Source organism: Typopeltis vanoorti, chromosome 13, assembly GCF_054136105.1.
Source record: "Typopeltis vanoorti isolate ZY-2024b chromosome 13, IOZ_Tvanoo_1.0, whole genome shotgun sequence".
Lineage (NCBI taxonomy): Eukaryota > Metazoa > Arthropoda > Arachnida > Uropygi > Thelyphonidae > Typopeltis > Typopeltis vanoorti.
This window is the reverse complement of record NC_143561.1, coordinates 94,166,749-94,184,415: the sequence shown is the minus strand read 5'-3', so window position 1 is coordinate 94,184,415 and position 17,667 is coordinate 94,166,749. Positions and strand designations below refer to the sequence as shown.

At 35.3% G+C, this 17,667-nt stretch overlaps 2 protein-coding genes across 2 annotated transcripts in view; both read left to right on the top strand.

Moving 5' to 3' along the window:
* The first annotated feature begins 279 nt into the window (after positions 1-279).
* LOC150100380 (uncharacterized) lies at positions 280-6,879 on the top strand. The gene is made up of 3 exons (XM_090402645.1): positions 280-505; positions 6,359-6,531; positions 6,771-6,879. The coding sequence occupies exons 1-3, from the start codon at positions 428-430 to the stop codon at positions 6,877-6,879; spliced, it is 360 nt and encodes a 119-aa protein (XP_090258771.1). The 5' UTR covers positions 280-427.
* A 1,026-nt stretch (positions 6,880-7,905) lies between these two features.
* Positions 7,906-17,667, top strand: part of LOC150100379 (calcitonin gene-related peptide type 1 receptor-like) — a 52,068-nt gene continuing 42,306 nt past the window's right edge. The window contains exons 1-2 of the mRNA XM_090402644.1: positions 7,906-7,979; positions 11,761-11,886. Coding sequence (XP_090258770.1) covers positions 7,952-7,979; positions 11,761-11,886 — 154 coding nt within the window. The 5' untranslated portion in view covers positions 7,906-7,951. The remainder of the gene's footprint in view (positions 7,980-11,760; positions 11,887-17,667) is intronic.

The following is a 17,667-nucleotide window of genomic DNA, read 5'->3' as shown; positions in this document are numbered from 1 at the left end:
CAAAGTGATCTTCTTTTTTTGTCTTCTCCCTGCAGGCTTTCACCTTCAAGAACAAAGAAAAGAAATCTAAGAAGAAAGGAGACAACAGTGGTGATGACTCTCTTCGACACAAGATGGACATGTACGAATAGAGCGTGCAAAACACGGAGTGCAGTACGGCATGCTGTCGAACAAGTGTGAACATCCGAGTCATCCGTCTATCACGTTATCTTGCTCGAAAGCATCGGGAGGAGAAGAAGAAGAAGAAGAAGAAGAAAGACATCCGTTTCGGAGAGTCGTCCTAATCATCCATTACCGTGGCTACCGTCAGTGTCGTGTTTAGTGCCGTCAGCGTGAACAGGTGACGGACTTCTCGACGGCAATTATGTGTCCACATAAATATCGAAACAGCTGAACCTGACACACTTCGCTCACTCATTCCGCCAACATGTTGTTTCGGTGTCCCGACACAGTAGTTCAAGCGATTTATGTTCGAGTCGTGTGGTGTTTACTGTCCATTGTTCAGGTGAGGACTGTTTGTTTTTTGTGAGGCGGGGGAATGGGAGGGGGGGAACGGTTCTTCTGCTATTAACGTACTTGAAATAAGTTACTTTGATAGTACGATACCATGACTTTATTTGTGATAGATACTAAAGAGATTTTATCCAAAAAATATAAACTACTGGTGAAAGAAATAAAAGCTGCCAAACAAAAGCTTTTTTGACAGGTATACTAAAATAATAATAATAATAATAATAATAATAATAAATTGATTATTCAGAGTCTCATATATTGCCTTTTTACTATAGTGCGGTTACTCAAACTGTGGAATAACTCTACGAAAGCAAAATCATTCAATTTGTAGAAGGGGCGGCTCGTGCATAGGCACTGCGGAACTGCAGCACCCCCAATTTTTCTCGATGTATAAATATATTTATTAATTTATTTATATTTGCTTGTAATATTTAATTTTATCATCAACAACCATATACGATTGTCTTATTTTGTATAAAAAATAATAAAAATCCATCTTGTAGCACTTAGGAGGGCGAAGGACGCTAGCAGCACTGTGTTTACCACAGTGTCATATTGCTACGCGCGCAAGCATGCGCACGTCATAGCGAGATGAGAGCTATTAGCGTAATGCGGCACTGTCCGTCGCGCAGTTCCACTGTTGTTTATATGCAGTTTGCGCCAGTAGTCGAGTGTTCGTAGTGCTTATCGTGTTTACTCCGTCTCTTTAAATATTTGGACATTACAATTAAAGACATAACATTTGTTACAGTTTTTATTTTAGAACATCATTGGCGTTATTGACAATCATGACCTCAGAATTTTTAAGTAATTTTGAATTATACCAAACTGTATAATTTTATCGATAATAAACAATATTTTTTCATGTTTAATTTTTTTTTTTAATTTTTACCATAATTTTGATATTTTATCCAAACACGTATACACTGTACTTACAGTGTGTATGTATATTTCGAAAGTTGCAGCACCCTCATGATTTTAAGCCACGAGCCGCCACTGGTTTGTAGCATCAAGAAGGATGTCGCAATTGTTGGCCAAGAATATATCTGTTAGCTGCAAGCGTTTTTCGGAAGATTTTGCTGCTTTGTGAGATGAAAAACTCGAGTTTTTGGTAGGAAAAATCTTTGTTACTTCTTTATGAAATCGGGTAAGATATTTTCAGATAAAAAGCTGTCATAAAGGTCCCTCACGACTTATATGGGATTCAAACCGAAATCTTTCTGACCCAAGGAAGTTGATTTGATGCACTCTCCACTATGATGTGCTATATACGAGTATGTAGAGTGGGTTGCTAAGGCTGAATTGAAGCAGAGTTCAAGTTTCCACTTCAAGACTACTCTGTTAAACATTATTGCAGTCAAAATAGACAGAACTTAAATCGGGGAGTTTGTCTTGAATTATCCTCTTATTGCTTAGATCGTAAAGAAGCCAACGACAACAGTTTTCTTGGAATTCCCTTTAGAATTAAAATCAGATTGCACGCATCTTCTGACATCAGAGCATCTTTGGAGACAGATGGAAGTATCTTATTTTAGTCGAAGACAAACATTACCTTCAACTAGATTTCGATCGATATGGCTCGGAACGCCACCTATGAGAGATGATGAAAATCATCTTACAATAATTCCATCGTCCTTATCTGCATCTTTATGAAAACTCTTAATTCAAAAGTAGTTTGGATTGAATTCTCAACCCGAATCATTCGCTATGAGTGATTGTGAAAATCTTCTTTTACTAATCTTTATCAGGAAATTCTATATACAATAAAAATGTTTGAATATAGAATTCGAATAAGCGGTATACTTCTAATGACGTTCCTTCACACACGATAAAATTTGCGTCCTTCAGCAATAAGCTAATACCTGCGTTTCACTGATCAACCATTCTGAGTAATGTCGTAGCGATCATTCCAAGAACGGAATGTTTTATGGGTTTATTAGACCCCAAGCCATCGGCGTCAACGTCCATTCAAAAATTATAGCTTCATAGAAGACTAGGAATCTAATTCGCTGAAGATCAAAGGTTGAAAGGCAAAGAACGATGATTGGCATCATGTAAACATGATGGTATATGATAACGGATCGGGTATCTTCAGCTGTCTGGGATTGTTCGATCAGGTCCGCGATCCACTTGTAAACGCTTGATCCTAACCGACGAAGCATTTTCAAGTAGGCTTTAAGTGTATTAAAGGTGATTTCAAAGGTGATCAATCAAGGTTCATTCCATTTGAATCAGCTTTAAACTTTCAACAGACCTCCAGCTCATTAATCAACCTGAATATTAGTTGTATATCTTTCACTAGAACAATCGAATGGAAGACTCCAGTGCCTTCCCTCTCAAGCACACTATTATTAGTCCAAATAGCGAACTCTTTTAGAGAGTAGTGTTTAACAGCGAATATGTTGCATCCTTAGGCAACTGCCAAAAGTTTTGTCAACAAAGACTCCAAAACTAATCACTTCAAATCGCGTAAGTGAAACCTATAGTGAAGACAGTTTCCTATTGCGCTTATAATTCGCTTTAAAACCTTCTCAAGGTTCGAGTTTGCATTTAGATTACAGGGAAGCCACGTAGATAAGGTAAGAATCTTCGGAATACGAATTATGGACAGATCATTGCAAATGCTTTCAGACATCCCGTCGGCTGCTGACAAGTGGAAACTCATCCTGTCATTCTCTCAGCAGCTTTTATCAAACAGGAAGGAAAGACAGAGGAAGGAAGTAGGCGTTAGTACAATGCATCGAGAGAGGCTTTGCGACATTCTAGAAGCCTCAGTTCTGCGAGCCAATAGGCGATTCGAATAACCAGAGTTGTACGCTCTAGTCAGACACATAACGACATCTTTGTAAAGAACTTGTGTATAAATTTATGCTTAAAGTAAATTTAATCTCTCATAAGGCAATACGAAAACACTTAAATGTGTCCGCACTTCCTTCTCAGAAACGTTTAAGACAAATAACATTTGCAATTGTTCTTAAAACTACTGAATCCATTCCAGAAATGTATTCCTCAGTTATACGCTTATCACGGACCACATTACGATGTATTTGATAAAGAAATCGTATATTTCATATATAATATAATCTAAAAGTTATTTATCATAAAATAAATTTTAAATTTTAAGTATGTTTTAGAAATTTCAAAACAAATAATAAGCTGAAGAATACACCTTTTTTATTAATATATTTATTAGTATTATTAAATCACCATCATGTGAATTAGAAAATATGACCCCGTGTGGTGGCCGGGATAAGAATAACGCTACTGTAGCCCATGCATGTCATAAGAGGCGACTAAAATGGACGCAGAGTTTCGCTCTCAGGTTTCTTCCGGAATTTTGCTCCCGGTGAGTGGGGTTTAAATTTCGGGGGGGGGGGGGTTTGCCTGAAAGAGCATTTTGAGTCTCTGGGGAGAGTGTACCCCGTGAGGGACCTTGTCGGTGGATGCTTTTACCTGGAATATGAGCGGTTCTGCTCAGTGATGGGGGAGCCCGTCCCTGAGTGGAAGAACCAAAGCTGAGTTGGACGATCTTTCGGTTATTCGTAGGGATCGCCTTAATTTTTAGAGGTGGCTTTACTTATTAATCCCACTGTAGCCCATACATGTCGTAAGAGGCGACTAAAATGGGTACCCAGGGAGGGTAATGGATGGTAATGCTGTAGCTAATGATGTAATCCCGTATGATTATTAGTTTTAACTGAGGTTTTAACTGAGGCTCGGCTATTGCTGTTATCCTCCTGCCATGATCTGAGCTTATAGCTCTATATTACCCCATTATTTTATTCTACAAATAACGGGGAATATGAAAAGCATTCTTGCTTCGCCCATCTAGTCAATTTTTTTTTTTTAGAAAAATATGTTCCTTAACTCTGAGCAAAATATTGTTGTCGTAGGGAGGAATTGAGGTTTAATTCTTTTTTTATATACAGGGTGTTCGGGATAAATTTGACATATTTATAATTAATTATATTTTTCCGTAAGTTACATGTATTAACACACACTTCTCTTCATTTAAAAGTTTGGACCCTTCTTCATTCATATACAAGATGTCAGAAAGGATGGATAGCTGGAACCCACCTGAATCATGGAAGAGAATAACTTGTATCATGATGATTCGTGCCCGCCATCAAAATAAGGATATTACGACTGCTGCCCAATGCTCCCTGAATACAGTAAAAACAATCAGGCATGAACTAGAGACTTGCAATGGTGACTACGAGGATGTAGCAAGAAGAAAGATCCCTAGCAGACGATCTGATTGCGTTCGTACAGCAGAATTCCTCGCAAATCTGCAGGAACAGGTGTTGAAGAACTCTGGCATTGGAATTCGGGCTTTGTTCGTGGAGTTGCTAACTGTAGTCAAGCCCTGGATAACAAGGGTAGCCAATGGTAGGCCGTATGTAGGCAGCAGGATTCGGCCCCTTGCCACACCTCTGGGAAAAGTCAAAAATGGTTGTCTGAAAATTTCTACGACTTCACCAGTCCAAATGTTTGGCCTCCAAACTCCCCAGACCTTAACCCCATGGATTATTTTGTATGGGGCGCAGTTGAAAAAGACACCAATCGCACTTCCAGTAATACAAAAGCCCAGTTAATGGATAAAATTAAAACAGTTTTTGCGGCCCTTCCCAGGGAGACTGTAGCATCAGCTTGTTCGACGTTCCGAAGCAGAATTGAAGCTGTGATCGATGCTAATGGTGGTTATTTTGAGTAAATCTTGTTGATAGTATTGTAATTAACTCTGCCTGTAATGTTTTTTTTGTCAATTCATTAAATTTAATAGATACAAAGAAGATTTTCTTTTTCCTTACGAAACTGTCAAATTTATCCCGAACACCCTGTATATATATATATAATTGTTTGTTACTAGAAATAACAAGCCCGATAAGAGACACCCATGGTAGCGTAATCCAAACTGAGATTAAGATATTTATGGAGGAAGTAAATCGCTAGTGGTCATTTATCTTGCTTGCTCTGCTAGGATAAAATCGCCTCTCTTCTCCTGATTTTAAATTTGCTAGTAGGTCTGTGGAGTTATAGGATTATTTTTGCTAGTAAACCTTTGAATCTACATAATTGTTTTCTGGTGGGACATTTATTCCTACGGGATTAGATTATAGCGATTTTTAATCCCTATATTTATTTCTTTACTTTCCTTTCTTACAAGTCTTAAATTAGCTAGTTATGGCTTCACTTCTGCTTAAAATTAGAAATTTTTTTTTTTTTTGAAGGAGATCCTAAAATAGAAAAGTGTCTAGTTTTTGTTTATCGTGCTATTCAAATAAATAATCACCTGACCTTAGAGTGATGCACTAGAAGATATCACAATAAACGACGTACTGATTAGTTACAAATAAGTATAAGTTATCCCTTGTATAAAACTTCGTGGCAATGTGAATGCCTCACGTCATTTCCGATTATCAGAGTTAATTCCTTAAGTGTAAAGCACCGACTTTATCAGCGCCCTCTTTAATGTCATTCGATAAATCTTGAAAATTAAGTTGCATATTTGTCCCTCCCCCTTAGCAGACTAAACACGGCTGATTTGTTTTGAACAGACTTCGGTCTAGCGCTATGCATGAGTTTAATTAAAAGCAGCGAGTTGTGTGATGTGCAGTTGATGGATCCAAATTCAAACATCTCCTCAAAATGATGTCTAATTAATAGACCGTAATGAATCATAAGGTATGTCGGAATACTGCCATCTCTCTCTCTCTCTCTCTTTCTCTCTCTCTCCTATTGTTATCCATTCTCGATTTATGTTTGTGTTCAAGCAATGCGTACTTTTCTGATTCAAATTCATATTTGTTAAAATTTTAATAAATTATTCTGACGTGTTTTGTAGCTCCGAGCCGAGGATCTTTCCTTTCCTAACGCATCCACCGTAACCAGTCCAGTTCGTTGTAGAACTGAAAGCAAAATCGCTCTCGAATTAGAGGATTACCGTAACGACACATGCGCCAAGTGCTACTTCTATCTCCCGCAATGGGCGTTCAAAGATATTCACCTGAAATTCAGGTAAGCAAAACATCACTTCCACCTTAATAATTGTTAAATTAAAATAGATTATTATTAATTAAGAAATAATATAATATTCATTAGTTTATCATTTGAATAGTTTTCTAGATATTAAACTAAAAATGTTCTTTAACATCAATAAGTTTTTGAAATCTGTTTTTGAAATTTTCAAATTTCAAAATTTTAAAATTTTGAAATTTGAAATTTTGAAATCGTACCTGCAAAGTCGTACTTTGCAGGTACGACTCCAGGAGGAAAGGAGTCTTAAAAGATCCCGTCACCAACGTTACTTATTACGTCAACCCAGATGACCAAGATGATCCCATTTTCAACTCCTCATTAATTTAATGAAACAGTGCCCTTTTAATTGTTATCTTTTGGGTATAACGATAATATCTTAACTTATGAGCTAAACTTCAATGATATTATACAGGATATCATAATTTTAGTTTGAAACTTAATCAAATATTTGCTCATCACGATTAGCCGATACTAAATCTATCAAAACAATCCTTTAAATAACGCATTTTCCTTTTCCAGACGTGCATTGAGTGATCACTTCATTACACACCAACTTACCCCTTATTTAATATTTGTATAATATTCCAAATACTGTACAAATATTAATCGTCTAGCTGTCATGCGAGTTATAATGTTGGCACTGCTAACAAAGTAAATTTTGCCTGCATTAAATTGCCTTATTATTTTAAAAGATGATGTCTTCGGTGTAGGAGATCTCATTAAGCTATAATTCCTTTTAGACTGATTAATTCTGAGTAAACAACTTATTATAAACATCTTATAGTAAAGTTTTTTTGTCAAAGAATTCTCCTCATCTATCGAACTTTTGGTTAAAAAAATGCAACTTCCGGATGATGATAGCACTGAAATATCGTCTTTTTCTTTTTTTTATTTTATTTTATTTTATTCAGTGACGATATGCTGTGCCACCTGGTATACGCAAGCATTACCTACCGTTGCCATAGAAATTTGAAGTATAACATCCCATCTGTCTTGGTCAAACGAACTACTAAATTTATATGTAAAAAGATAACACTAGTCCCACTGAATATCAAATTATTTTGGGGGTTGCTTGAGATTAATTTACTGGCGTTTATGACTTCTCTTTATGTTTCAAGCATAATAAGCGTCAAAAAAAAAAAAATTTTTTTTTTTTTTTTTTACTTCATTGCTTAAAACCTTTATATATATATATATAAAAGAAGATCCGTATTAATTTTCTCTACTTTGCAGGTACGACTCCAGGAGGAAAGGAGTCTTAAAAGATCCCGTCACCAACGTTACTTATTACGTCAACCCAGATGACCAAGATGATCCCATTTTCAACTCCTTCCAGTCGGAGGTGTTTTATCGGAAATGGATTTCGTGTTGCCGAGCTGCTTTGTCCTGTTGCGACAAAATGTCCTCCGATCCACCATCTGATATGGGTAAGCGAATCCCTGTCGAACACTCCAATCACTTATTGTGTAGGTAATTAAATATCTCACTGTATTGAAATACTATTCGCAATGATATAAGTTTGCAGATATCGCCATCCATCGAGAAAAAAATGGAATTTGTAATATTGAAGTCCATATTCCCATCTTCTATATAATTGCAGGGGAGTTTTCCGAAGAAAATCCGGAATCATTTTAAATATTTGGAGAGTTATTTGAAAAATACACCAATTTTTCGAGAAAAATGTACACTTAATTTTAAAAATCAGAATTTTTTTAAAAATTATTTTTGAATAGAACTGTGGTCAAAAGGTTCTCAGATTATGGCGATAAAATCTTCAGATTTGAGAACGAAAATAAGCCACATGAAGCAGGATGCAACATTTGCGTTTGACGAACTCGTCGACAGACTAATCAACACGCGTTTGGTTTCCAGCAGTTGTGAGGAAGACGCTTTTCATTTGGAATGACTGGGTTCGTTTTCCGTCTAGGAAACAAATCTTTATTGTTCAGCTGAGGGTGAGTTACCCAGTCCCATACGAAGGTGGAAAGGTTTTGCTGTAGAACATACTCAGCTAACAAAGCCATACTGCGGCCTAGTGACCAACCAAATTTCAATCTTCGAGATTACTTTTTTTTTTTTTAAATCCCAAAGAACTTTCATTTCCACTATTGTTGCTTAGCGTTCGAATACATCTCGAAGTTTTTGAGCTTTTTTTTTTTTTGCTACATTTTGCTCAAAATTTAAGGCACCCGTACTAAAATTGCTATGTTAAAACGCGCCAGCAGTACTTTAGCATAAGTCTTCAAAAACAATGTCAAAATATCAGGATGACGATAAAAAATTTTGGGAAATTAAGACTCTTAAAGTCTGATCTTATCTAATCCTTTAAAATATTGCCTTGCTACACGCTAGACACGAAACTCTATTTGAATCCGACCACGAAGTCCTACAATATTTCCAGTTCTGAAACGTGCGCAAACGTCAACAGGAAACTCGAATACCAGACAGACACAGAAGGTGAATAATACGATGACGTCATACGCTTCTTAGATTTCGTCTAATGCCGAGATCTCTCTCTCTCTCTCTCTCTCTCTCGCGTATGTTTTCCCCACGTCAGTTTTGCAGACAGATTTACGGCCTTTCCTTTGCGAAGTTTATATGGTAAATATTTTAGATGCTCTTCCAGCAGTCTGTGCATGAGGCGCCTGTTTCTTGTAAATATCCGCTTGTCTTTGCTTAAATTCCAACAAATTGCATGGCTCAGCAATTTAAATAATAATAAAAAAAAAAAAAATCAAAGAAATTCTTTAAGTATAGAAGCTACACCCTGGAAAGAGGAGGGAGTTATTTGAACAAGCAGGTATGTAAATAATAGACTTTAAAAAAAAATTCTCCGGAAATAATCAAAAGTAGATTTGAAAGTTATTGCGAAAGAAAGAATGGCTAATTCCATAGGAAGTTTTCTCCTTGAAAAATACAATGAAAAAGAAAAATGCACGCATTCTAATAAAAAGCAGACGAATCCATTATTTAATTTCGGAACAATGGAGAATAGTTTTCCAATAGCTTTATTGTTAACTGCAACGACATTTTCTTCAACAATAAGCCTATCCAACAATGCAAATTTCTATGAATAAAATTCCCAGCAACGCATGTTTATATGTCCATTTCTTTAATGAAATTTACAATTAAATTCATTCTTGGTTTTTTTATTATAAAATTATATTTAATACGATATTTCATCTGCGAATTCTAACTATTTAATTAAATTTAATCATTAAAATGATTTTTGATCTGAAATAGCCATCTGATTGATAGTACTTTTAAACTGCTGTCCACACGCGCTCTTAGTTTTAGACTTAATACAAAACTGTGAATAAATAAACAGAAGGAATAGCGAATCGATTAAATATTTACAAACTTTCCACTGGCTGCAGGGAATTTGGAGTACTTTGCAGCAGTTTTTATAAACAGAAACGGAGTTTGAAGTGTACAGAAGAAACAGGTAGAAATTGCAAGTTTGACATGCCGTGTGCTCTTTTGATACTACATTTAAACAGAACCTTAAAAAATATACTTTTTTTCCCAATAGTTTTAACGTTTTTTTTTTAAAACTTAACAATGAAGTTAGTCACGTGATAAGTGCATTGTTGATTTTGGTTTGAATTTTAATTGTTGGATTGCTTGTTCGTTTTCTCATTATTGCTATCGGCTTTTTAACGATTACTTTCATTGTTTAAAATATCCTTTGCGTTTCGTCTGCGTGAATTGTTTGCAGTTTATTTAGAGGATTTTACATTATCGATACGAGATGAATTCATTTTTTTTTTTTTTTGATCTGATCTTTTTCAGTTATATTTCTCTGTTTCTGCTTGTGTCAATTTCATTTATAAATTCTTATTTTATTATTATTTTTTTACATTTTCATTTCATTAGTCGCTAGGCTTTTATTAGCGGGATATTTTCGTATTCGGCGCACTTCGATAATTTTATTTGCATAAATAAATATTAAATTCGATGATGAAACAGTAAGCGGGACTTTATTCGAACAACATAAACATTTTCTTACTAATAAAAAAAAAAAAAAATACAGACAACGTAGTTTATATATTAATGGAGTACTCTGAAAATTTAATCATCTTAAAACCACAAAAAGGCTAATCAGTAAATGAATTTCCCCTCTTTATCGTGTGGCTTCTAATTTCATTTTGGGAAAATTAATTTTCAGCTGTGTCGAAGTGTCTAATATTGAAATAGGACGAAGAAGCGATTTATTTTCAGTCAGGATTTGTTATTTTCGATTTACCGTAGATTTCATTGATGAAATCCTTAGTAGGAAAAAAAGCGGAATTAATAAGGACATGTTATTGTAAGGCCGAATGGAGAACGGATTGTGTATCTCTGTGTAAGCACCATTAGATTAAATAAACCCGAGTACGAAGGAACATTGTTGTAATCTAAAACCAACATTCATCTCACCTAACTCGCCATAAACAGATCGTCTTCCCTTTACTGTAATCCTTGCAGAATACTTGGCTTTTAGCTCCCCTTTACACTAGCTAAACGCAGACACCAAATAAGTTTAGTGTACGCCTACAGAAAATATAATGTGAGCATCTTTAAAGGAAGCACTCGTGGATAAGTTTGTTTGCCCAATGATATTTGCATTTATACTTCCTGGAGATTAAATGAGCGTAAAGGATGTCCTGTTAATATATTGAAAGCGTTTTCTAATTACGCAGTTTTAGAAGTAACTTTTCTAACAGATTTCTCCGTTAAATATTGCAGTCATACGAATTTCACTTGTAATAAATTTGTAAAACGCATTAAGTCTCCTATTAGGGCGACACTGAACAGTAGAAATTAAACATTCCTTCTACTGTACTAAAATAATGGCTAATCAACGAGATTGATTCGTGGCAACTCACTTCACAAAGAAGCGCTTCACAATTGTTGTTAGCCAACAATGCAAAATTACGTCACTAGGAACTTGAACAACAATAAAAGTTTGTATTCTTTGTGCTTATTTGCGACATATCTCTTGAGTGGTGACATCTATCGTTGAATAGATAGCAGCGTCCTCTTTGTGTTGAAAGAGCGTAACTTTGCTTTTGCAATATCTAATGTGGTGACATCTATCGTGAATAGTTAACAGTTTCCTTTTTATATAAATACTAAAAGTGCATAACTAGAAAATGAAATATTTTTCAAATTTACGTAAAATTATCAAATATTGAGTTATATGTCATCTTATCTTTTACTGCTTAGAATCTCCATTCTGTCCTCGTACTTGGGATGGTTGGCAATGTTGGGAAGATACTCCAGCTGGTCACGCTGCAACTTTACCATGCCAAGAGCACGTTTACTTTATGAGCGTGCCACCACCCTGTCCACGTAAGTACTGCGCCCACTACAGTATTTAATTTATGTTATTTTTAAATGCAATACTATCAAATTCTGTTTCTTTCTTTCTTTTTGTTTCTGATTGATAACATCATGAAATTAAATTTTATAAATGCCATTTTATATTTCTGAATTCACATGAAAACTTCGATCGATACAATTGGACTTGAGTTATATTTCCGGAATTCCAATTTTTCATTGTTTTAATGTGAAATCCAAAACCGAATATACGCTTAAACCTTTTTCATTTGAGAAAATTGTTAATTTCTTCAATGACATTAAAGATCTACGATTGCAATTCATCATTCCTTGAAGTGTTCTTCAAAGAGACCTTCCTTCTAGAATAGTGACTACAGGATGAATTATCAAACAAGCCAAATTGGCATTTTTACTTTTTTTTTTCTTTTTGGAAAGATTTAGAATTTGGAATGTCATTTGGTCAACTTCCTCATGACCCTTTACGAAAAAGAAGAAAGAGGAAAAAAAACTTCCTTTTCTTATGTTCAACATTTACGCACTGCGGATTGCAGCCATTTTTTTGAATTGATGTTCACCATCAATCGAAATGATTGATGGTGAACATGATTGCGTGCCTGATATGGAAATGAGCATCAAGAGAGAGAAGTACGAGCATAAAATAGTTTCAATAGTGTACCGATTACAATTTATACGCGTTATACTTGGAGAAAGATCATAAATAAACCTAAAATCTGAAGAAAGTGGAAATTTTCGAAGTGTACTTTAACATGGCCGTCTTTTTTATGCGAAATCCTTTCAGTGGATCGAATTACATGATTGCTTGAGACAAGCAAAATCGAACTTGCATACGTTTTCAGTACTAATTATTCATTAAATGATTGATTTTGGTAATAATCGGATAACATCTCTGGCACGCAATCATGTTCACCATCAATCGTTTCGATTTCCGTATTTCTCTTTACTGTATTTTTTTTTTTGCTCCCGTTTAAAAGTGGAACGTCATTATCCATTCAGGAAAGAAGGAAATGATTTTTCCCTCTTTGCAAGTTTAACTCATCTTGTTTTACTGACGTAAAACAAGATGAGTTAATCGGGGAAAAAATGAAACTTATCTTGCAGTTGTAAAAGGATCAGTACGTGGTTTTAAAGTTCTGGAACAACCAGCATAACATGTCACATCAGCCGTCAGTCATGTCCAGCATCAACCATTATCTCTTATTTCAATTGGACGTTTTTTTTTTTTTGTTATATCGGAAAAAACTGAGCTTGACAGGACTCGCATATCTTACTCGGTTGTCAGACCATTAATTACCTCACGTCACTCAAAACTAGTGGATGGATCACTCTCTCTCTCTCTCTCTCTCTCTCTCTCTCTCTCTCTCTCTCTCTCTCTCTCTCTATCTATCTATCTATCTATCTTTTGTGTGTGCGTGCGTGTGCAGAAATGATATATTCGCGTTGTGGCCTTCAAGAGATTACAACTGTTGGAAGATGAACGGAGATCTGAAGTAATTCGCTTTCTATCCTCATGTTAGGATCTTTCCCCTCCACCTGAACGATTCATTATTTACTGTGAACACATCAGCGCACTTAATGTTTAGATCGATATATTTGGATTGTATCGAGGAACAGAGCTTCTCGTGTTCAAGAGAGTCGGATTACCTGCTGCCATTTCTCAAGAACAAACTCTGCAGATATCAGGTTGCGCTAATTTTCCACTCAAATCAACGCATTGGTGAAGACATTCGCTTTTCAAAACAAACACATTTTGCCTGTTGATAATGGAAGTTAATGGACTGATAGATTTATAAAAATATATTCATCAATGATGCTAGAATGATTTTGCAAAACTTTTCAATTTTTTCCCCCTCGTATATTAAGACAATATGGAGTCTATCAGATTATATTAAAAATATGTGCTGCCATCTACTGGCGGAATAAGAAATATAAAAAAAATAATAATAATATATTATTTGGAGCAGTATTTATAATCTTTTTATCAGTAAATAGCGATAGTTTTTTTTTTTAAATATTTATGAGTATCTTAATTTCCAGGCATATTTAAATAGAACTACCTGATGATAATGAAATACTAAAAAAAATATTGATAAGAAAATAAGGATTTTTTGAACCATTTTTATATATATTGTAGCCCTTTCTACCTTACCAATTACCTTAGTAAACTTAGGTAATTCCCGTAAATCCCTCCTAATTAACCTTACAACGTCGATGATTAAATGAGTCATGAGAGCAGATTACAGCAGAATTTGATTGCGGTACCCAGCCATAATAATACTACGATATTCAAAGACAAAGTCAACGATCGCTTCTGACGTCACATGCGGCTGACAGTTTCGTGCTCCCATGTTTTGTAATGTAATCTGCCTATGTTTCGAATTGGAAAGTACTTCCTGTTGATGGTAATTGCAGTTCGTTACAATTTATCATGATCTATGGTAATTTAAAAAAACAACATTTTTCGGATAAAAATCACTAGTGTTTTTATGTAACAATACGCTGTAATAGTATTTATTTTCAACAACCAATGTATATTTCATTGTTTAGCTGTTTCAACAATCGATTGGAATATACACTTAATCATTTAATTTAATGATTGTTGTACACGTGCTGCAACAATGAAATGCGAGTATAGCTGAAACCAGATGGACAAAAAAAGGAGTTTAATAATCTTGTTAATTTCATCAATCATTAAATTATTTAAGTTATTCAATAAAATTGATGTAGAAACATGCGGATTGCATTAAAAGTCCTTTTCCTCGTATCATTTTATTTGTTAATTGAAAGAGAAACGACAATCTTTCATCACAGAGTTTATTCTGCATTCTTAAATTACAACATACAAATAAAAACATCTTCGTCGACAGATAACAGATATTTTAAATTAAAGTATAATGAAATGGAAGGGACTGTTTAAATGAAAAATAGAAGACACCAAAACACTTGTATTCATCAAATAAAGGAACAAAATCCCCCCCCCCAAAAAAAGTAATTCAATTCATGTGATTACTTTTCTGTGAGATTAATAACACTACTCTCCCACAAATTAGAGTGATGTTTTGTGGCTTAACTTTGTTTCCTTAGAAACGCATCATTCCTTGCACAACACAATAGAACGATCTGACAGGGATGACACTACACGAAAAGATAATTGAAACGAAAAGGTCGATCGTACGCCTTTTCGTCGTGTGCATCGGTAAGAACACCGAGGGGACAACAAAAAAAAGGAGTGTTGATGAATTTGGTGGATGTTAGTCCGTATAAAGATAACGATGTATTATTGAGATAGAGGAACGGACTTTCAGTACGTTTAATATAAGAAATTGCTTCTCTTTGATTCCACCAAATAAAGAACTTTCCTTAGAAAATGAAGGTAATTCAAGCCAATGTTGGAAAGAAATCTTACGTATTTCTTTCACACACGCACGCACACACACACACACACACTACTCTCGGAAACCGAGCGTAGACTCAGACATGCATGGGATCGCTCCTCTTTTTACCTTGATATTGTGCGGTATCGAACAAGAAAACTGAATGTGTCTAGTATTGACTGATCGCTTGCAAAGTGCTCTTTCCAACAATGAGTAACTTCCTCCATAATTTCATAGTTATAAGTGCGTATGCGTGAATTTTATTCTATCTTCCTGAACTGAATACCGCTGTTTAGATAGCATGTGTCGTTCAGTTTAAAGACAACGTCTAGCTGATGATAGGATTAACCCCTATAGCAAGGGCTAGCATCCCTTCCCTGCTGCTGCCACTGGGAGGTACAAAGGTCACAACAAACAACCCTCTGAAGACTAATTCCATAGAAGCGTCACTTCTAGGAACAAGCAGCAAAACTGTATGTACAAAAACTGTAAAACTATAAGTAAACTTTGTACCTTAGAAAACCTAGCAATTCAATAGGAAATGATAATACTATAACTTTGAGTAACATTAAGATGGCGGCATGGGAAGAATTAGAGTTCGTAAAAGCCTTCGATTTGCTGCATAACGTTATCAAAGTAAGTAGTAATCTAAGAAATGATTTTAAAAAAGTACATACTAACTGCAGTGAGCGAACTAACGAAGGTATTTAATAAAATGAAAAATGCAACTAAAGTATCAATTATCAACAGACTACGAGTACTACAAACAACCAGGGACAGGCTAACTTAGCTCAGCCTACTCAGATATACTCGCAAGTCGTTAAAAACAACGCTAAAAACAAAGACGAATCCGAAAACAATTCTTGCTATAAATTAATAGTAAAACCGATAGCCCAACTAAACAGCGAAGAAACCAAAAATACCGTAAAATAAAAAATAGACCCAAGAAAAATAAAAATCGGAATCACAAAATTGAACAACAGAAACCTGATTATAGAAGTCAATCCAACGGTGAGAACCAAATTGCTGAAAAGTGGAGTTAAAATTAGTAGTCTGCATTGTGCAGACGACTAATCGTTCTGAGATGCTTTAACTGCAATAAATTTCACCATCATACACGAGACTGTAGCGGAAAACCACCTGTTCATTCTGCTCTAAAGAACACAAGTTCAGCGAGTGCCCACGAAATAAGTCCGAGATGAATTGCATAAATTGCCAAAACAGAAAACGACTGCAAACACATGGCACTACAGAAAGACTTCCCGACACACAACTACTACAGACAGCTCAAAATTCAAAACATAGATTATGGAAAGCAATAAAAAAGCTTGTAGAAACAGCACTACTTCCCTGGCATGTCTTCAAATAAATTTTCAACGCTCTATCAAGGCTGTCAATAACTTAACAGAACTCATAAATAGAAAAAATATAGGACTGGCATTGATACAAGAACCCTACAAAAAATCAACAACAAAATATGCGGCTTTCCAAGTAATTTTAAAATATTTTCCAAAGGATTTGAAAGAAAGGGAGCTGCAATACTCGCGGTCAACCCTGAAGTCGAGGCAATATAAATTTCGCAGCACAGCGACGAGGACTTGGTACTTATCGAAACTACGCAAAGAGGAATTAAAATTTTGCCGCAAGTATGTATTTAAACTATCACACGGACATGAAATACGACTTAGAAAAATTGGGCAACATCGTGGATTTTACCATCAACCACGGCCTAATTATGGGAATAGATAGTAACGCTCATTCGGTATTATGGTTTAACGAAAACACAAACAACAGAGGTAAAAATTTGGAAGAGTTCTTAGTATCAAATTCTACACATACTAAACGATGACAGTAACACTCCATCATTTGAAAATACCAGAGGAAGGAGCTTCATTGATCTGACACTGGCAAACAATAGAACCAATCTAGAGATAGTTGCTAAAGTATTAAAAAAAAAAAAAAAGAATTTTCATGCCTAATCTCAGAACATTACTTGAATGGCATCAGCAAACAACAGCTCAGCTTAGCGAGAACCCAGACATCTGGACATCAGAGCAAGCCGATATGGACTCCCTTGCTTATGAGCTTTCATCAGGTCTGAAAAAAATCCAGCGACCAAACACTCAGAACAACTAAGAAGCTAAACATCGAAGGAAGAAAATCAGGTCGTTGGTGAAACCGTATCGAATCCTTGGAATTGCATATATAAATTAGCAGCAAACAAGAATAAGGCAACGCCTATACTATCAAAAAAACGGACGGCGCCTACATTAAAAACTTAGCAGAAACTGTAGCTATTATGATAAAGAAGTTTATTCCCGATGATGATGAATCAACAGACGAAGAAATCTACAAAACTTACAGACAAAGAATGAAAACAGACATAGATACGCCTAACGAC